Source organism: Perognathus longimembris, chromosome 10 (genome assembly GCF_023159225.1).
Source record: "Perognathus longimembris pacificus isolate PPM17 chromosome 10, ASM2315922v1, whole genome shotgun sequence".
Classification (NCBI taxonomy): Eukaryota; Metazoa; Chordata; class Mammalia; order Rodentia; family Heteromyidae; genus Perognathus; species Perognathus longimembris.
The window spans coordinates 12,497,288-12,516,452 of NC_063170.1; the positions used below are offsets into that span (position 1 = coordinate 12,497,288).

Consider the following 19,165-nt stretch of genomic DNA (forward strand, 5'->3'; position numbering starts at 1 on the left):
ATATACTCATTACCTTATGTATGCAACTGTAACCCCTCCGTACATCACCTTCACAATAAAATTAAATTACAAATCGAGCAAAATAAAATAAATTCTCTTTTTTTTTTGTTTTGTTTTGCCAGTCCTGGAGCTTGAACTCAGGGTCTGAACACTGTCCCTGGCTTTTTTTTGCTCAAGGTTTGCACTCTACTGCTTGAGCCACAGTAACCCTTCTGGCTTTTTCTATATATGTGGTGCTGAGGAATCGAACCCAGGGCATCATATATATGAGGCAAGCACTCTGCCACTAGGCCATATTCCCAGCCCCAAATAAATGCTCTTTAATTTCTTTTTTCTTTTTTTTGGTCAGTCATGGGGCTTGGACTCTGGGTCTGGACGCTGTCTCTGAGCTCTTTAGCTCAAGGCTAGCTCTCTACCACTTGAGCCACAGCACCATGTCTGGTTTTCTGGTGGTTAATTGGAGATAAGAAACTCATGGACGTTCCTTCCTGGACTGGCTTTGAACCACAATCCTCAGCTCTCAGCCTCCTGAGTAGCTAGGATTACAGGCATGAGTCACGGGCACCCAGCTTTAATTTCATTTTTATATACCAACTCAAGTCCTTTCTGAAGAAAGTAGGGCATAATAAAAAGGAAATGTGGAAGAAGAGAGACTTACTTAGCTATGACAGGAATGGAGAGGGTTCCAGCAATGGCTTTGATGACTTCACAGCTGACAGGGTGCTGAGGTCGCTCTTCCCGCTTCCTTGGAGATAAAGAGATGGGTCTAAGGGCTAAGGACCAAAGGCTATGTCATTACTCACACTAGATTACCTTAGCCAAATCCTAAGGCGGATACTCCTTATTGAACCTCAAGATCAGGCAGCCATGTGGCTATTTCGGGCAGATTGGGGGTGGTCTCCCTGACCTCTAGGGGGAAGGACTCTATCTTGAGGGGCAGGCGCAGCATAGGTCCATGCTGGGAAGAACAAGGCCAACTCTCAGGAGCCTGCAGATGAAACATAGCTGCAGGGGACCAATGTGGGTGGCCCAGCTCCCAAGGTCATGCTGCATTCTCCTACCTTTCCCTATTCTCTGCCAGAAATGAAAGACAGAGCTCTAAGAATGCTCCCTGTACTGTCCCAGTCCTGCCCTCCCCCCAAGGGACTAGGGACAGCTGCCACTGCGCAGATAGGCCACTCCCACACAGCTGCCTGGGCCAAGGCCACGCGGCACAGCTGATCCTAGGGAGAAGCACCGGACACAGAGTAAGCCTCCTACCCAGGGTGGCAGGGCAGGTCACAGCCTATAGCTGTCATGACAAGCCACAGGAGCAGCAGGACAGAACCTGTAAACCTTCCCTCTAAGGTCAACTACAAAAAGGCTTCTAGGCTGGGAATGTGACTTAGTGGTAGAGTGCTTGCCTAGCATGCATGAAGCCCTGGGTTCCATTCCTCAGTACCACATAAACAGAAAAGGCCAGAAGTGGTGTGTGGCTCAAGTCGTAGAGTGCTAGTCTTGACACAGAAAGGCTCAGGGACAGTAGTGCTCAGGCTCTGAGTTCAAGTCCAAAATGGCCAAAAAAAGAAAAAAAAAAAAAAGAAGGCTTTGAGTATGACTATATAAATTGTAGGGACACAAAGGCCCTCATCTTAGACCATCCTCAATAGCTCTGATAATCAGAAAGTCTTTTTTTTTGGCCAGTCCTGGGCCTTGGACTCAGGGCCTGAGCACTGTCCCTGGCTTCTTCCCGCTCAAGGCTAGCACTCTGCCACTTGAGCCACAGCGCCGCTTCTGGCCGTTTTCTGTATATGTGGTGCTGGGGAATCGAACCTAGGGCCTCGTGTATCCGAGGCAGGCACTCTTGCCACTAGGCTATATCCCCAGCCCCCAGAAAGTCTTTTTTAAATTCACCCAAATCTGTCTTCCTAGTGTCTCAAACTTCTGCTAAAAGCAACAGTCTCATGTACTAAGAATGCTACCTGCAAGGATTTAGTTTTATATTGTCAGAAAAGCTCATCAGAATCCTAAGAAGTAGAAACGCTCTTAATTTCCAAATGAGCAATGTATCAGAGAGGTTAAGTGTCTCTCCCAAGGACATAAAGCTAACAAGCTGCAGAGGTGAGATTTGAACCCAGATTGTTGGAGTGAAAAGCCTGCTGTCTCAGGAAGGAGCTTACACATACATGTGCAGCTCTCATTAACCCCTCCTCACTTCCACTCAAGCAGCACTGTCCCTGAGCTTCTTTTTTTTTGGCCAGTCCTGGGCCTTGGACTCAGGGACTGAGCACTGTCGCTGGCTTCTTCCCGCTCAAGGCTAGCACTCCACCACCTGAGCCACAGCGCCCCTTCTGGCCGTTTTCCGTATACGTGGTGCTGGGGAATCGAACCTAGGGCTTCATGTATGGGAGGCAAGCTCTCTTGCCTACTAGGCCATATCCCCAGCCCCCTGAGCTTCTTTTGCTCGAGGCTAGCATACTACCACTTGGGCCACAGCACCACTTCCTGCTTTTTCTGTTTATGAGGAATCGAACCCAGGGCTTCATGCATGCTAGGCAAGCACTCTACCACTAAACCACATTCCAAGCCTAGCTCAGCTTTTCTATGTCAGAGCTTTAAGTATATTCTGAAAATGCTGTAATAGACACAAGCAACGGTTGCTTGGACTTCTGAATCTAAAAGGGCAACATTTAGAAAGGGCACCAGCCACTGCTGACTAGAATTGTGCACAGAAGGACATCTTGAGCACAGGAAGCAGGTTTGACTGGGAAACCGAGGACAGCCTTTAGAAACATGTCAGCTTTTTGCAAATAACCCATGAGCTACAGATATAAGGACTGTTTAAAGCAATTATTGGGACAGCTTGCAGTCCACCAAGGACTGAGAAAAGAGGAATGCCTTTAAAAGAACAGCCATTTGCCTAGGGCCATTTGAGGGAGAAGCCACTGTTCAATGAAGTGGAAAGAAAACAAGATTCATCCAGGTGTGTTGGCATATTCCTGTAATCCTAGAACTCCTAGAAGCTAAAGCACAAGGACTGTGAGTTCAAGACCAGCCTGGGCTATCTAGCAAGACCCTGGCTAAAAAAAGAGGGTAGGAATGGGAATTTGGCTTAGAGGTAGAGTGCTTGCCTAGCATGCTTAAAGCCCTGGCTTCTATTCCTCAGTGCCACATAAACAGAAAAAGGTGGAAGTAGTGCTGTGGCTCAAGAGGTCGAGTGCTAGCCTTGGGCAAAAAGAAGCCAGGGACAGTACTCAGGCCCTGAGTCCCAAGCCCCAGGACTGGAAAAACAAACAAACAAACAAAAAAGAGGGTATATAAGCACAAAGCACTAAACTAAATCCCCAGTACCCTCTATATACAAACACACTGCAAAAAAAAGAGAAAGAGAGAAAATGGGTCCAACTTCTAATTCTACCATTTCCTGGCTGCGTTATACAAATTTGAGCAAATTAATGCAGATCTACTACATATACATCCTTCCACTCCTGTCTCTAAGCTTGGTGCTATGGCTACCACTAGCAGGTGCTAAATGATAAAACACAGATAAACACAAGTCCATACAGAAGCTGCATGGGGAATTTGTATGCCCTCTGGACTCACAAGATGTCAAAGAGCTAGATAGAAGTAGGCTAAATACAAACATAGGAAAAAGGCTGGATATCACCTAGGGTCTAGTGAGGGATTGTGAAGAGGGGTTGATAATTCTTCCTGCCACTCAGTCACTAGAAAGGCAACCACTCACCTCCCATGAACTGCAATGGCAGCAATGCCAGTCTTCTCTATTCGCTTCACAAGGTTCAGAGTATCTTCCAACTAAAAAAGAAGACAGCACAGGGTGGTTACTGAGGCCCTAGAGGACCAGATGCCAGTACCCAAAGTTTGCTTAGCTGCACTCCCTCCACCAAACTTAATTCAAAGCCTCATGAACAATTCACATCCCCAGACCTGTCATCACCAGAGAGATCAGAACAGCAAATGTTATACATCATTCTTACCGAAGGTAGTATTCGGATCTTGCATGTCACAGGTTTACAAATCCCTTTAACAAGAGTGCTGAGAATCTGCAAAGAAAAGAAACAAGAGCACCTACCTCTTCTGGAACAAATTGCCACACTGCTTGGACTAATGAATATTGCTACAGATCTGAGCATTCCAGTGCATGAACAGCTTGTGTAATTGAGAGCACATATGTGTATCTGTTGTGTGCATATACCTATAATCTCTAAAAAGCAAGGACTCTGCCCTTGTTCTATGTTAGAGCCTCAGCCCCAGCAACCTCCTCCCTGGGACCATGTGTTTGTGTTGTGTGTATACGTGAGTGTGTGTGTGTGCAGGCGTGCACGCGCACACGTGTGCATGAATCTACTGGCATTCCTGTGTTTTACACAAGTGATCCTTTTCAGGGCAAGCATCAGAATTACCTGGAGAGCTTAAGACACTCAAACTCTTAGTTTCTGCCCCATATTTTCTGAATGAGTCTTTAGGGCCACAGTTTAAGAATGTACATTTTCCATAGGCTCTGCCAAAAGACCTCTATCCTCAGCATGATTCTGAGGCCTACCTCTGATTAAGAAGACATGCTTACAGCTGCTTTCTTTTTTTTTTTTTTTTTTTTTGGCCAGTCCTGGGCCTTGGACTCAGGGCCTGAGCACTGTCCCTGGCTTCTTCCCGCTCAAGGCTAGCACTCTGCCACTTGAGCCACAGCACTGCTTCTGGCCGTTTTCTGTATATGTGGTGCTGGGGAATCGAACCTAGGGCCTCGGGTATACCAAGGCAGGCACTCTTGCCACTAGGCTATATCCCCAGCCCCTACAGCTGCTTTCTTGAGTGAAAGAAAGGAAATATTCCCTGAATGCTGTCCCAGGGCTTACAGAGTGAGATAGCAGGAAGATTTTTAAGGGCATGGCTCTGCCCTCAGGTATACCACTCTTCAAAGAAGCCAGATATACAAGACGAAACAAAGGAGGGAAAAAGCCCAATAGATAAGAAACTGTTTATTCCATAGTAACCACAAGGATGGGGGGGAGAGAGAGAGAGAGAGAGAGAGAGAGAGAGAGAGAGAGAGAGAGAGAGAGAGAGAGAGAGAGAGAAAGAGAGAGAGAGAGAGAGAGATCACACAGGAAAATATCAGGGAGATACTAAGACATGACCACACAAGAACAAAGATGAAAAGAGATGCAGATAACACTGAATGTCTGTGGCAGTGCTATTTTCCTGCATCAAAAATGTTGGACTGGGGCTGGGGATATAGCCTAGTGGCAAGAGTGCCTGCCTCGGATACATGAGGCCCTAGGTTCGATTCCCCAGCACCACATATACAGAAAACGGCCAGAAGCGGCGCTGTGGCTCAAGTGGCAGAGTGCTAGCCTTGAGCAGGAAGAAGCCAGGGACAGTGCTCAGGCCCTGAGTCCAAGGCCCAGGACTGGACACACACACACAAAAAAAATGTTGGACTAGGCAACCAGGTGAGAGCAGTTCTCTTCCAAGAAGTGGACCTCTGTCCAGCAGAGCACAGCATACCCAGGCAGTTGCTGCTATTCTTGATTTTAGATAGGCAAGGGAGCAGAGAGCTGGCTACTAGAATGAAGAGAGGACTTTCTCTAAGGAAAGGCTGACTCAGATCACGACTCTAGCAAATACTACACCAAGAGACAGGGCTGACAGATGGTTCAAGAGTAAGACAAGGCCTTCTGGCCCATGTACAACTGCCAGATAAGGAGGACCAGTCCTCAGGTGCTGTCACAGGCAGCAGACTGTCTAAGGTCCAAAGTCATTCTGACAGGGCTTAAAGGGGCATACCTTTTAAGGGGTGAGAATGAGATAAGGTGAACTGCTTAAGAAATACAGGTTGAACTGGGCACTGGTGGCTCATGCCTGTTATCCTAGCTACTCAGGAGGCTGAGATTTGAGGGTTGTGCTTCAAAGCCAGCCCCGGGAGGAAAGTCCATGATCCTCTTATCTCCAATAAACTACTTAGAAAAAAGCCAGAAGTGGCGCTGTGGCTCAAGTGGTAGAGCACTAGCCTTGAGCAAAAGAAGCTCTGAGACAGTGCCCAGGCCCAGAGATGAAGCCCCAGGACCAATAAAAAGAAACAACAAAAACTGATCCATAAACACAATAAACAAACAAAATAAAATGTTCAGAGACATTTTACTTATTTAACTTATGTATGTCTGTGACATAAAATATCACAGTAATGTCTCTGGAAAGTTCCCTTGCAAGTGTTCAGTTGTAATCTTCTAAAATGTGATGATTTAAGCCATATTAACTGGTTTGATCCAATGCTCTGAGTTATGGAACTTCTTTTTAGGTTATTTTATCCATGCAGCTCTAAGTTACTTTCATCAAAATTTTTGTTCAATTGGGTACAGGTGGCTCATGGCTGTAATCCTAGCTACTCAAGAGACTGAGAGCTGAGGATTATGGTACAAAGCCAGCCTGGGCAGAAAATTTCGTGAGACTCTTATTTCCAATTAACCACCAGAAAACCAGAAGTGGTGCTGTGGCTCATGTTTTAGAGCCTTGAGCTGAAGAGCTCAGCGACAGTGCCTAGGCCCAGAGTTCAATCCCCATGACCAACCAAAAAAAATTAAAAATTCAGTTCAAACAACAAAATTTGGCAGGGATATGGGGGAAAAGGAACCCTACTGCACTGTTGATAGAAATATAAACTAGTACAACCACTCTGGACAGCAGTCTGGAGGTTCTTCAAAACCTAAACATAGGTCTTTCCTATGACCCAGCCATACCACTCCTGGTCATCTTCCCTGAACATGATGAGCCAGGATATGATAAGGACACTTTCACATCCATGTTCATTGCTGCACTATTCACAACAGCCAAGATATGGAAACAGCCCAGGTACCCCACAATACTTGAGAGGATCCAAAAAATGGGATACCTATACACAATAGAATTTTACATAGCCATTAGAAAGAATAAAATAATGTCATTTGCAGGAAAATGGGTGGAACTAGAACAAATCATGGTAAGTGATGTAAGCCAAGCTCAAAGAACTGCACATGTTCTCTCTGACATGCAGAAATTAGATCTAAAAGATACTACAAATTAGACAGGATTCTAGATACTCACACACAGTGAGACCAAAAGAGGACATTCTTAGGAGAGAAACAAAAAGTCGCAATGTCTACATGCAACTTTATAGTTATATAAAATAAATATATGTATTAAAATGAACTCAGGGCTGGGAATATGGCCTAGTGGCAGGAGTGCTTGCTTCGTATACATGAAGCTCTAGGTTCGATTCCCAAGCACCACATATGTAGAAAATGGCCAGAAGTGGCGCTTTGGCTCAAGTGGCAGAGTACTAGCTTTGAGCAAAAAGAAGCCAGGGACAGTGCTCAGGCCATGAGTCCAAGGCCCAGAACTGGCAAAAAAAAAAAAAAAAAATGAACTCAGATATGGAAACAAGAGGTCTCTCTTATTTTTATTTTTTATTCTTTATGTATGGCATATTCAAATGTGTATCTTCAGGAAGGTGGGGGGAGGGCACAGAACTCGAGGGAAAAAGGGTAAAAAAGTGCAGCAGTAGAGCTTACTGGACATGGATGAAAGTGAACTATACAACTCGTAGATAGAGACAGGAGGGAGGAATTGGGAGAAAATGAGGGAACACAAGACACTGATGAAAGGATACATACTCATTACCTGACTCATATCATTGTAATTCCTCTGTACATCACCTTTATAATAACAATAAAGTAAATTAAAAATTTTTTTATCATTTCATGTATACATTAAGGAAAATGGGTCATTAAAAGCCCTAGCCACTTGTGAGGATCACAGTAAGAAAGAAGGGCAAGTAGGGGCTATCTTATCTTCTATCCAGGCTTTATATGAAACTCTTCTGGGCACCTAACTGTCCAGATCTAAGTCATACTTCAAGTTCCTAAAGCATGAAAGTATTTTAGGAAAAGACCAAATACAGAAGTATAGTACACTTATCCATAAGCAGGCTTCCTTTACCAAATGTAGATTGCAGGTTGGAGCCAGGCACCAGTGACTCGTGCCTGAAATCCTAGCTACTCAGGAGGCTGAGATCCAAGGATCCTGGTTCAAAGCCAGCCTGGGCAGGAAAGTCTGTGAGACTCTTATCTCCAATTAACCACCAGAAAACTGGAAGTGGTGCTGTAACTCAAAGAGGTAGAACAGTAGCCCTGAGTTCAAGTCCAACAATGAATAAATAAATAAACAAATGGGAGGAGAGAACAAATGCCCTTACTGTCTACTTCAAAGGATTTGGGGAACAAAAGAATGTATACTAGAATATACTTTGAAAAGGAAGCTAGTCTAAAAGGGTAAAGGTACATTAGAGGCAGATTAGCGGGGCATTATCTGTGGCCACACATGGAGAAAATGAGAAGGCTCCTCGCTGACACACAAGTGTTCCTCCTACATTTCAGAGACACTCAACAGAAATACACAGGATTGAGCCAGCATAGCCAGCACAAGTGCATCTAAGTCCCATGTTGTCCCAGCCTACGGGAAGCACCAAGAGTGTCAAGCCCAGACAAGGAAGGGAATGAAAAGGAAAAGAGAAGCTGAAAGGACCAACAAGTTGAGAGCTGGTGGCCTGGGAAAGGAAAGTAAAAGGCAGTACAATGTGGCAGAACTGTCACCCCTATTTGCACTGGCAGCCCACAACCCCAGGTGGCAACTGCCAACTTCTCCCCAGGGCATCATTAAACCCGTCTGCAAAATCACCAGGGAAGCCTGCCTCGTATGACCCTGGCTGACCTGCTCTCAAAGGGCTATGGTAGACTCGATTCCCTGCTCCTCTTTTCCAACCTCCTGGTAAATACCCATTCATACACACCCCCACCCAATCACTGAATTCATCCTCACCCAAGGTAGTCTGGCCGCTGCTCTTCATTAATGAACATCCTGGAATGGAGAGGGGCCAATACAGAAGAGAGGCTCCATCCCAGTCCTCAGACCCTCTGCTTCTTGGGTGATAGATCCCTAGCTCCAGACTTTTACCAAACTCAAGGCTGCTATAGGCTAACTTAACCAACTACATATGAGAATCACTGGGAAGCTTTTTAAAAAACATCCTAAGCCAGCCAGGTGCCGGGGGTTTGCAATTGTAATCCTAGCCATTCAAAGGAGGCTGAGGTCTGAGGATCATGGTTCAAAGCCAGCCAAGGCAGGAAAGTCTGTGAGACTCTTATCTCCAAATAACCACCAGAAAACTGGAAGTGGTGCTGTGGCTCAAGTGGTAGAGCACTAGACTTGAGCTGAAGAGCTCAGGGAATAGCCCCCAGGCCCCAGGACCAAAAAAAAAAAAAAAAGTCTCAAAGTGTATGCATGAGACTCTTATTTCCAATAAAATGTTCAGAAAAAGCTGGAAGTGGTGCCATGGTTCAAGTGGTGGAGTGCTAGCCTTCAGCACAGAGATTCAGGGATAGTGCCCATGGCCTAAGTGCAAGCCCCAGGACCAGCAAAAAGAAAAAATATCCTAACCCCAAGTACAGAGACTGGATGGACTTCGATAAATCTGGAGTAGGGGGAAGAGGCATTGTGGGAACTCCGTGAGTTACAGTTCACAGGCATGTTCAAAGACCTTACTTTTACCATGTAGGACTTACCTTCTCAATCTTGTCAGGGTCTGACAGCAGAGCAGCTCCCATTCCTCCCTATGGAGAAGCACACAGAATGCCTTCTTACAGCTGGGGGAGGACAGCCCCTCCCTACAGAATAACAACTTGGTGTATCAACTTTGTAACCAAAGTCGCCTAACAACTGGCATTTCTCCTCACCAAGTAAGAAGATGGCATCATCCATGTATCAAAGATGAAAATTTGATGAGTTCTGGAAGACATCACTCTGATCCCCAGGCATGCATCTCCAATGTCTCTGTTCTCCCTCTAGTTTCCTGCCATTCTAACCCACCAGATTATGATTTCCAGATTAAGGCTTCTAAAGTAGTCTAATCACATGCCTCTTCTTTTCCAGAAAGGTGAAAAGTACTTAATGCACAGGTTCAGCTGACTTGATCCTAATCAAGACTTTCCTTCCGTGCTTTCTCTTCCTCCTCTCTTCAGCTCCTTCTCCACCAGTGCTCTGGTCAAATCAAGCTACTCCCAATTGTCTCTCAACCTCATGTTGGTCTACAGCCCCCTGCTCATAGCCACTCCCTCTGTTTGGAGGGCCCCAAATGTCTTCCCCATGGGCCACTTTTTCCTCTAAAATCCCTCTCAATCTACTCCCTTCTTTGGATCACCATAACACTCCAGTCTGACTGTTAGCCCATGTTAACCTTAAACTATGTAACCTCGGCTGGCCTCAAACTTGCAATCCTCCTGCTTCAGCCTCCTGAATGGTGAGATTACATGTATATAACACCATCCCTGGCAAAATATATATATGTGTATGTAGTATGTAAATGTGGGGAGGAGTATAATTTCTTTTCTAAATCATTTGACAGTGAGTTCTATATATCATAGACCTTTACCCCTAAAGACTTCCTCTCCCCCAACCACATCAATACTGGGACTTGAACTCAAGGCTAGTACTCTACCACTTGAGCCACAGCCCAACTTCTGACTTTTTAAATTGGAGATAAGAGTATCATGGGGGGCTGGGGATATGGCTTAGTGGCAGAGTGCTTGCCTCGTATACATGAGGCCCTGGGTTCAATTCACCAGCACCACATATACAGAAAATGGCCAGAAGTGGCGCTGTGGCTCAAGCGGCAGAGTGCTAGCCTTGAGCAAAAAGAAGCCAGGGACAGTGCTCAGGCCCTGAGTCCAAGCCCCAGGACTGGCCAAAAAAAAAAAAAGAGTATCATGGATTTTCCAGCCCAGGCTGGCCTCAAACTGTGATCCTCAGATCTGAACCACCTAGGTAGCTAGGATTACAGGCATGAGCCACCAGCACCTTGGTTGTTTTGTTTTTGCCATAATGAGGCTTGAAGTCAGGGCCTAGACAGGTACTCTAGCACTTGAGACATACTCCTAAGCCATTCAGTACATTTTTTTCTAAGAATAGTGATATTCCCTTATATAACCACAAAAGAATTAGCAACCTCATAAATTTACCTCGATATAGCCTGTTTAGCTAACATACTATGGCCTCTTTTCCAACTTTGCCCACTGCTTTAATGATATCCTTCTGAGCATTTTGCCCATCCAGCATAGGATCTAGTCCAGAGTTAGGTAAGTCTACTTAGTTGTCACATCTTGCTAGTCTCCTTTAATCTGCTTTAATCACAAGTCTATTTGTGAGGAATAAAAAGTTTACCTTGGTGGAATATTCTTTTGGACAGCCCATGTTGACATCAATACCAGCAACATCATTTTCTCTGGAAAACAAAAATGGATAAAAGGTAATAAGCACTCAACTTAAGGGAAGAAGATAAAATCAAAGACATGAAGGGATCTCTGCTTGTGAACCTCTTACCATGTCCCAAAGCCTACAAAATACACCAATACACAATGACAGTCGTTGAAAATCAGGAAAGAAACTTGTCCCTAAAATGTGTGACTGCCTATCCACGCCATGTGCCCTAGGAGAGACATAATATACACATATCTATGAAGAGCTGCATGTAGAGGACTTTTGCTATACTAGGATTAAATAAAGTGATTCAAATACAGAGCGATACACAACTTGATTCCAGGGTCACAGTTCTGACTGGAATAGTGTAAGTCATTTGTCAGTGCAGAAGAGTAACATGAATGAGCATTGAGTCTCTTGCCAGAGCACTACTTTCTAACAGAAGTGATTGGACTGCTTTCATTTTCTGAGCTACACTGTTGACTTATAATTCTCAGATGTAGAAAGAACCTCTGATTTAGACTTCATTAACAGTCTGAGCTCAGCAGCAATGACTGCCTAGGATTCTTTTAATCTATTTGTCTTTTTTTGGTTGTGGGGCTTGAACTCTGGTCCTGGGAGCTGTCCCTCAGCTCTTTGTTCAACAGACTAGTGCTCTACCACTTAAGTTACAGCTGGTGGTTCATTGGAGATAAGAGACTTATGGTCTTTCCTGCCTAGGCTGGTTTCAAACTGTGATCCTCAGATCTTAGCCTCCTGAGTAGCTAGGATTACAGGGATGAGCCACCAGCACCCAGCTCCTGTTTCTTAGTGCAGGTACTGGGGGCTTGAACTCAGGGCCTGAGCACTGTCCCAGAGCTTTTTTTTCCCACTCAAAACTAGTGCTTTAACATGTGAGCCATAGCATTATTTCTGGCTTTTTGATGGTTATTTAGAGATAGAGTCTTGGAAACTTTCCTGTTCAGGCTGGCTTTGAACTGGGATCCTCAGATCTCAGCTTCCTGAATACCTAGGATTACCAATGCAAGGTATCAGTGCCCACTAAGCATTCATAGTATGCCACATGGTATAACATGCACTCTTTCATTTTCCATTCCCTAGAATGCCAGAAGTTGGTAGTACTTCTGACATAATTTTATAGAAAAGGTGACTAAGTTCACAGTGAGGTTAACTAATTTACCTAAGGCTACCCAGTAAGCAAGGAGCACAGCCAAAAATTCAATCTGCCAGAGCTCAAAAGGCCATCTCTTTAGCGTGCCTATGCTGGGAAGCATTGAGTTACACCTATACTTCATGAGAGTTGAGCCTGAGGATTCACAGTCAGCAGAGTCCCTGCAAAGAAAGCCCCACGAATAAACACTAAATCAGGTCCTTAAACAGAGGGTCTTTGAGATCTAACCATAGTGGGAAAATGGGATCTTGACCTAAAAACAGAAAGTTATGGGCCAGGAGGCAGAAAGGAAGGGGCCACCTCTAAGCTCACCCCTCATTAAGACTTCACACTTGACCCAAGTGACAAGGACAGCCCCAAGGAGGGAGGAACTTACACAAGCCTGGCTACAGCAAGGGCTCGCTCTGCATCTGAAGTCCCCTAGGAACACAAGAGGCTGTATCAAGCACTGCCTTGGCACAAGTACACACACAGATACAAACACAGCCATAGGTCTCTAACACACAGTTTATGTGTGCACACACATGGCTCCTGAACAACTTTTGAGAAAACTTAATTTCGTTGGACAAGAAATACATATAGACTACACAAAAACAAACACCAAGATCTAAGTAATCAATACCAGGGATTAACAAAAGTAAGCATATCAAAGAAACAACTGGTATAATTAAGTAAATTAATTGGAGAGTAGAGGCATGCAACCCACTGTAAGTAGCTTGATTTCCACAAACTCCAATAGTGTAACCACACATGAGAGAATCTGAACAATGTTCAAGCCAATTCTTCTTTCCTTTTCTTTTTTATTTAGGGCTGAGACCAGGCCTAGAGCTCAGTGCCTGACACTTTCACTCAATGGCTAACACTCTACCAAACTGACCCACCCCTCCAACCTCACAAGCCAATTCTTTAGGGAGCCAGCACTGTGTAACATAGGCTAGGTACTGAACACTGGCTGACACAAGGAGATCCCATAGGACAGGAAACTTCAGGTGAACCTGAGACGTTGGAGTCTCTTACTTCTTACCATCTGGAATACTACCCTGCTCTGTTCTCTTTCACATGTGCGGAAGACTACCCGGTCATCAGGAGCAACAAAATCCACTGTGTTGAGTACCTCTGCAAGAAAACACAAACACGTGGGACCACTAAATTAAGATGCAAGTTCAAGCTGGGCACTGGTGGCTCACACTTGTTATCACAGCTACTCAGAAGTAGAGATTGGGAGGATCATGGTTCAAAGCTAGCCAGGCAAAAATTTTCAAGACTGCACATCTAAATAAAATTGGGTATGGTGCCACACATCTATCATTCCAGCTATATGGAAGTAGAAATAGGAGGACTGAGGTTCAGGCCTACTCAGGCCTAAGTGAAAATCTCTACCTCAAAAATAACCAAAACAAAGCCAGGTGCCAGTGGCTCATGCCTGAAATCTTTACTATTCAAGATGCTGAGGTCTAGAGGATCAGAGTTCCAGACCAGACCAGCCAAAAAGGTTTGCTAACTCCATCTCCAAAACAAATAAAAAAGCAGAGCTAGAGGAATAGCTTAAGTGGTAAAGCAAAAGGCTATCATGCATGAGGCCCTGGGTTCAAACCCCAGAACAGTTAAAAATAAAATAAAAAGGGCTTGGAACATGACTCTAGAGGGAGAGCTACAGTGCCTCTTTAGCAAGTATAAAACCCGAAGTTCAATTCCCAGTATTGTCACGGAAAAATAGAAAACTGATATAAACCTAGGCTGTTTATGTTTCCTGGAAATAAAAAACAAAACTCTAGGTATCTACTCATCTTAAAGTAAGAATGTCCATGAGAGGCTTCTAAAGTACTGGCAATAATGTATCTCCTCATCCTGACTGTTGTTCACTTTACAATTACTTGTTCAAATGCATGTTTGTTTCTTAGGTTAACATTTTGCTTCATTGTGTGTGTACTGGTACTGGAGCTTGAACTTAGGCCCTCTTGCTTTCCTTTAGCCTTTTTTCACTCAAGGTTGGTGCTCTACTTCTCGCTTTTTGCTGGTTAATTGGAGATAAGAATCTCACAGACTTTTCTGCTCAAGCTAACTTCAAACTATAATCCTCAGATTTCAGTCTCTTGAGCAGCTAGTATTACAGGTCTAAAGCCACTGGCACCCAGCTACATTTTGTTTTAGTGGGTTGTGTGTTTTTTTTGCGGGCCCTAGTACTCTGGGCCTGGATGCTCTACCACTTGAGCCATAACACCACTTCCTGCTTTTTCTGTGATTTAATTGGAGATAAGAGCCTCATAGACTTCCCTGCCCAGGGCTGGCTTCAAACCTTGATCCTCATATCTCAGCCTCCTAAGTAGCTAGGATTAGAGATGTGAGCAACCAACACCCTGACATTTTGTTCTTTTTTTAAAATGCTGGGGGAAAATTTACTATGTTTCTATTTCAGTTTGGACCCAAACTGCCCCCAGAAAATAGAACTCTGAAGATCTACCACTGAGCTATATCCATAGGCCTGACTAAACTTTATTCAGGCATGAAACTGTAGTGCTCTTGGCTATGAGTTCAGTGTTAATGACCCAATTACACACAAACACAGAGCATTTTTTTTTTTTTTTTTGCCAGTCCTGGGGCTTAGACTCAGGACCTGAGCACTGTCCCTGGCTTCTTTTTGCTCAAGGCTAGAGCTCTACCACTTGAGCCACAGCACCAATTCCAGGTTTTGTTTTGTTTTGTTTTGAATATTTTATTGGAGATAAGAGTCTTTCAGGGACTTTTCTGCCCAGGTTGGTTTCAAACCACTATTCTCAGATCTCTGCCTACTGAGTAGCTAGGATTACAGGCATGAGCCACCAGTGTCTGTCTGGCACTAACTCCAGCTCAAGAAATGAGATCTTAAAAGCACTTTTTTTTTTGGGGGGGGGGGGCAAGGAGGTACACAAATAGAGGGAAGAAAGGTGAGCAAATGTAGTCATTATATTCAATGTATATTATGTAAAACTTGAACTATATAACTTGAGTGTAGGGATAGGAGGGGGAAATATGGGGAATAGACAGGTACTGGTGGCTGAGGCTGAGATCTAAGGATTATGATTTAAATCAGCCAGTCAGTAAGGCTAGAAAGTCAATGAGATTCCAATTAACCACCAGAAGATCAGAAGTGGAGATGTGGCTCAAAGTGGTAAGAAGGCTAGCCTTGAGCAAAAGAGCTCAGGAACAGTGCCCAGGTCCAGGCCCTGAGTTCAAGCCCTATCTCTCTCACACTTATACACACACACACACACACACACACACACACACGGAGAATAGAAAGGGTAACATTGGTCAAGATACATTATACCCATAACCTGACTTCTTGTACAGATATTTATTAAAAAAAAAAAAAAAGAAAGAATGAGCTGAGCACAGCTGGACACAGCTGGGCACAGGTGGCTCATACCTGTAATTGTAGCCATTCAGGAGGCTGATATCTGGGAATTTCAGTTTGAAGCTACCTGGGACAGAAAGCCTGTGATACTCTTATCTCCAATTAAACACCAAAAAGCCAGAAATGGAGCTGTGGCTCAAACAGTAAAGTGCTAACCTTGAGCAGAAAAGTTCAGGGACAGTGCTCAGGTGCTAAGTTCAAGCCTCAGGACCAGAACATAAATAAATAAATACATACATACATATTTTAAAGCACATCCATAAATGGAAGCTGTAATTTTTTTTATTTTTTTTTATTTTTGCCAGTCCTGGGCTTGGACTCAGGGCCTTAGCACTGTCCCTGGCTTGTTTGCTCAAGGCTAGCACTCTGCCACTTGAGCCACAGCGCCACTTCTGGCCATTTTCTATATATGTGGTGCTGGGGAATCGAACGCAGGGCTTCATGTATATGAGGCAAGTACTCTTGCCACTAGGCCATATTCCCAGCCCCTAGAAAGCTTTGAAAGGTAAAATAGAGGACTGATACACTGAGTCAAATAATCAAACTGAATCTTGACAGAGGCAGCTCAAGCCTAGCAAAAAGAAAGAACCACAAAAACTTGATGTTTATAATGCAGCTTTATTTATAACAGCAAAATAAAACCCCCCATTATAGCATTAGCAAAACAAAGCATGACACAGTCACCTATCAACTCTGACATGTAAAAATGTTCTAGAAGGGGGCTGGAGATATGGCCTAGTGGCAAGAGTGCTTGCCTCGTATACATGAGGCCCTGGGTTCAATTCCCCAGCACCACATATACAGAAAACGGCCAGAAGTGGCGCTGTGGCTCAAGTGGCAGAGTGCTAGCCTTGAGCAAAACAGAAGCCAGGGACAGTGCTCAGGCCCTGAGTCCAAGGCCCAGGACTGGCAAAAAAAAAAAAAAAAAAAATGCTCTAGAAGAAAAATGGCAAAGATTATGCGTGGAGAAGTTGGGAGATCAACTTGTCACATTTATATGTGTGTATACACACACACACTACTCACACTGTATGTTTAGGAAAACATACAGTATTCTTCTTTGTGATTACTTCTTTAAGTATGGAATTATGGAGCCTGAAACATACTTTGTAGCTCAGATTGACCTTGAACTTGTGATCCTCCTCCTGCCTAACCTCCCAAGTGCTGGGGTTACAGGAATGTGACAACATGCCCGGCTAGGGTTTTCATTTTCTAAGGAAAAACCTCAAAGATTACAATTGCAACCAAATAGAATTGGCCTCATCAATAAAGTATAAGAAAAACCATAGTTCATCACAATCACTCCCATTAGCACAGGACTTAAGGTGTACAAAGTTCTCACTGGCACCATAGCTCATCTGATCCTTCCTCTTAAGTCTATGATTTAAGTAAAGCAAATCTTTTGATTTTCCTTTTACTGAGAAGAACTGAGGTAGGGAAAGGTCAGGTGACTTGTCTAACATCACACAGCTAGGGAGTATCTATGCCAGGACCAATGCTGAATGGCTCCAAAGCATTATGAAATGGGAATTTCTAGCCACAAAGTCTATAGGTGGCTTGGTAATTTACTTATCTGCTCACTTACTTCCATATTTCTTTTACTCTTTTGTAGTGCCGATGATGGACCCCAAAGCCTCATACATGCTAGGCAAGCAATCTTACCACTGAGTTACACCCCACCCTTCTCACTTGGCTTTCAGTCACAGCCTCTAGAGAGGAGTGACTGCTCTTAAGAGAACAAATGATTCACACACATAGTTACATAATGCAGACAGGATGGAATGTGAACAAGGTTGGTGGTGGTGCCACTTGAGCCAGCAGGGCACACACACAATCCTAGAGCCAGGGTTGCACTCACCATTGACAACTCGCTTGCACTGAAGCATCTTCAGGTCAATCAGCTCCTGCAGAGTAATCAGAGGATACTCATCAGCCTAGACACTAGACCCTGGGCACAGGAAGGTTTTCATTACATACCTGATGACCATCACTTGGTAAATGACCCTATTATCAACAAATCATGGCTTTTGGGACATGCCCTTTTTACTCCCTCTAAGCACAAGCCCTGAATGAACTTCCTTCAATTTGAGTTTGGGAAAGGATAAGCCACTCAAGAGTGCCAGAGGGAAGACAACTGCTCAGCAGACACAGGGATATTTTCCTCACTTATCAGTCTCAGCTCAGACCCAATCTCTTCAAAGAACCTCCCACCTCAAGAACTAGGTGAAGGGCAGGCAGTGAAGGGCTCCCAGGAAATATCCAAAAACAAAACTGGGAACTAGGAAACAGAAGCACGGGAAAAAGATTCACAATGAACACAAGAAAGGTCTACCTGTGTGCAAACAAATGTAATGAGCTCCCTAACTCAGGATATAGTCTAACAGACTCAAGAAATGAAGGAAGAAAGGAAGGGAAGAAGAGAGGGAGAGAGGGAGGGAAACAGGGAGGAAGGGCAAGAAAAAAAGCAAGCAAGAAAGCAAGGGAGGGAGCCAAGTGGCAGGCTCACATCTATAAACCTAGCTACTCAGAAGCTGAGATCTCAGAATTGAGGTTTGAAGCCATCCCTGGTAGACAAATCTAAGGGCTGGTTTGAGTACCTAAGCTCATAAATGGAGGGCCTATGATAAACTCACCCAAAAAGCACATCCAGGGGACCTCCAAGATTGCCTGTAATGCAACCCTCTATCCACTAGGGGGCACCAGATACCACACTGTGCCATGTTCAGTACTCAGGGTGTAGCCTTCAACCACTTCATGCCAGTCATGGGCCTACCTGACTGCTAGGTCTCTTCCAGTGTAGATTTGCTTATAAGCCACACTAAAGCTAGCATTAAAGTTAGTATTTCCTCTACTACAAATTTGCACTGGACTCTGAAGAAAAGATTAGTTACATTTACTAGAAAAACTAAACTTTGTCCAGGTAAAAGGGCCACATACTGAAGTCATGACATACATCTTATGCCCTTAACTTCAAAAGGGTTTGGTAACAACACTAAGACCTCTCAAAGAATTAGCCGAGGGGGGGGGGAAGACTGGGTGTATGGCCTAGTGGCAAGAGTGCTTGCCTCATATAAATGAAGCCCTGGGTTCGATTCCCCAGCACCACATATGTAGAAAATGGCCAGAAGTGGCACTGTGGCTCAAGTGGCAGAGTGCTAGCCTTGAGCAAAAAGAAGCCAGGGACAGGGCTTAGGGCCTGAGTTCAAGGCCCAGGACTGGCAAAAAAATTTTAAAAAGTAATTAAAAAAAAAGAATTAGCTGAGGGAGGGTCAGAAGACGGGCTGTTTCCTGTGATAGCTCTGATTCCACTCCCCAGCTTC

General features: G+C 44.4%; 1 protein-coding gene across 5 annotated transcripts in view; it reads right to left on the bottom strand.

Moving 5' to 3' along the window:
* The window catches only part of Dus2 (dihydrouridine synthase 2), a 37,096-nt gene that overhangs the window by 10,512 nt on the left and 7,419 nt on the right, over positions 1–19,165 (bottom strand). For 4 of the 5 annotated variants that reach the window (XM_048355281.1, XM_048355279.1, XM_048355282.1 and 1 more), the window contains 8 exons: positions 17,704–17,749; positions 13,476–13,567; positions 12,828–12,871; positions 11,245–11,305; positions 9,591–9,638; positions 3,978–4,043; positions 3,725–3,795; positions 659–745 (listed from right to left, as the gene is read on the bottom strand). In XM_048355281.1, coding sequence (XP_048211238.1) covers positions 659–745; positions 3,725–3,795; positions 3,978–4,043; positions 9,591–9,638; positions 11,245–11,305; positions 12,828–12,871; positions 13,476–13,567; positions 17,704–17,749 — 515 coding nt within the window. The remainder of the gene's footprint in view (positions 1–658; positions 746–3,724; positions 3,796–3,977; positions 4,044–9,590; positions 9,639–11,244; positions 11,306–12,827; positions 12,872–13,475; positions 13,568–17,703; positions 17,750–19,165) is intronic. The other variant, XM_048355283.1, reaches the window with a different exon arrangement.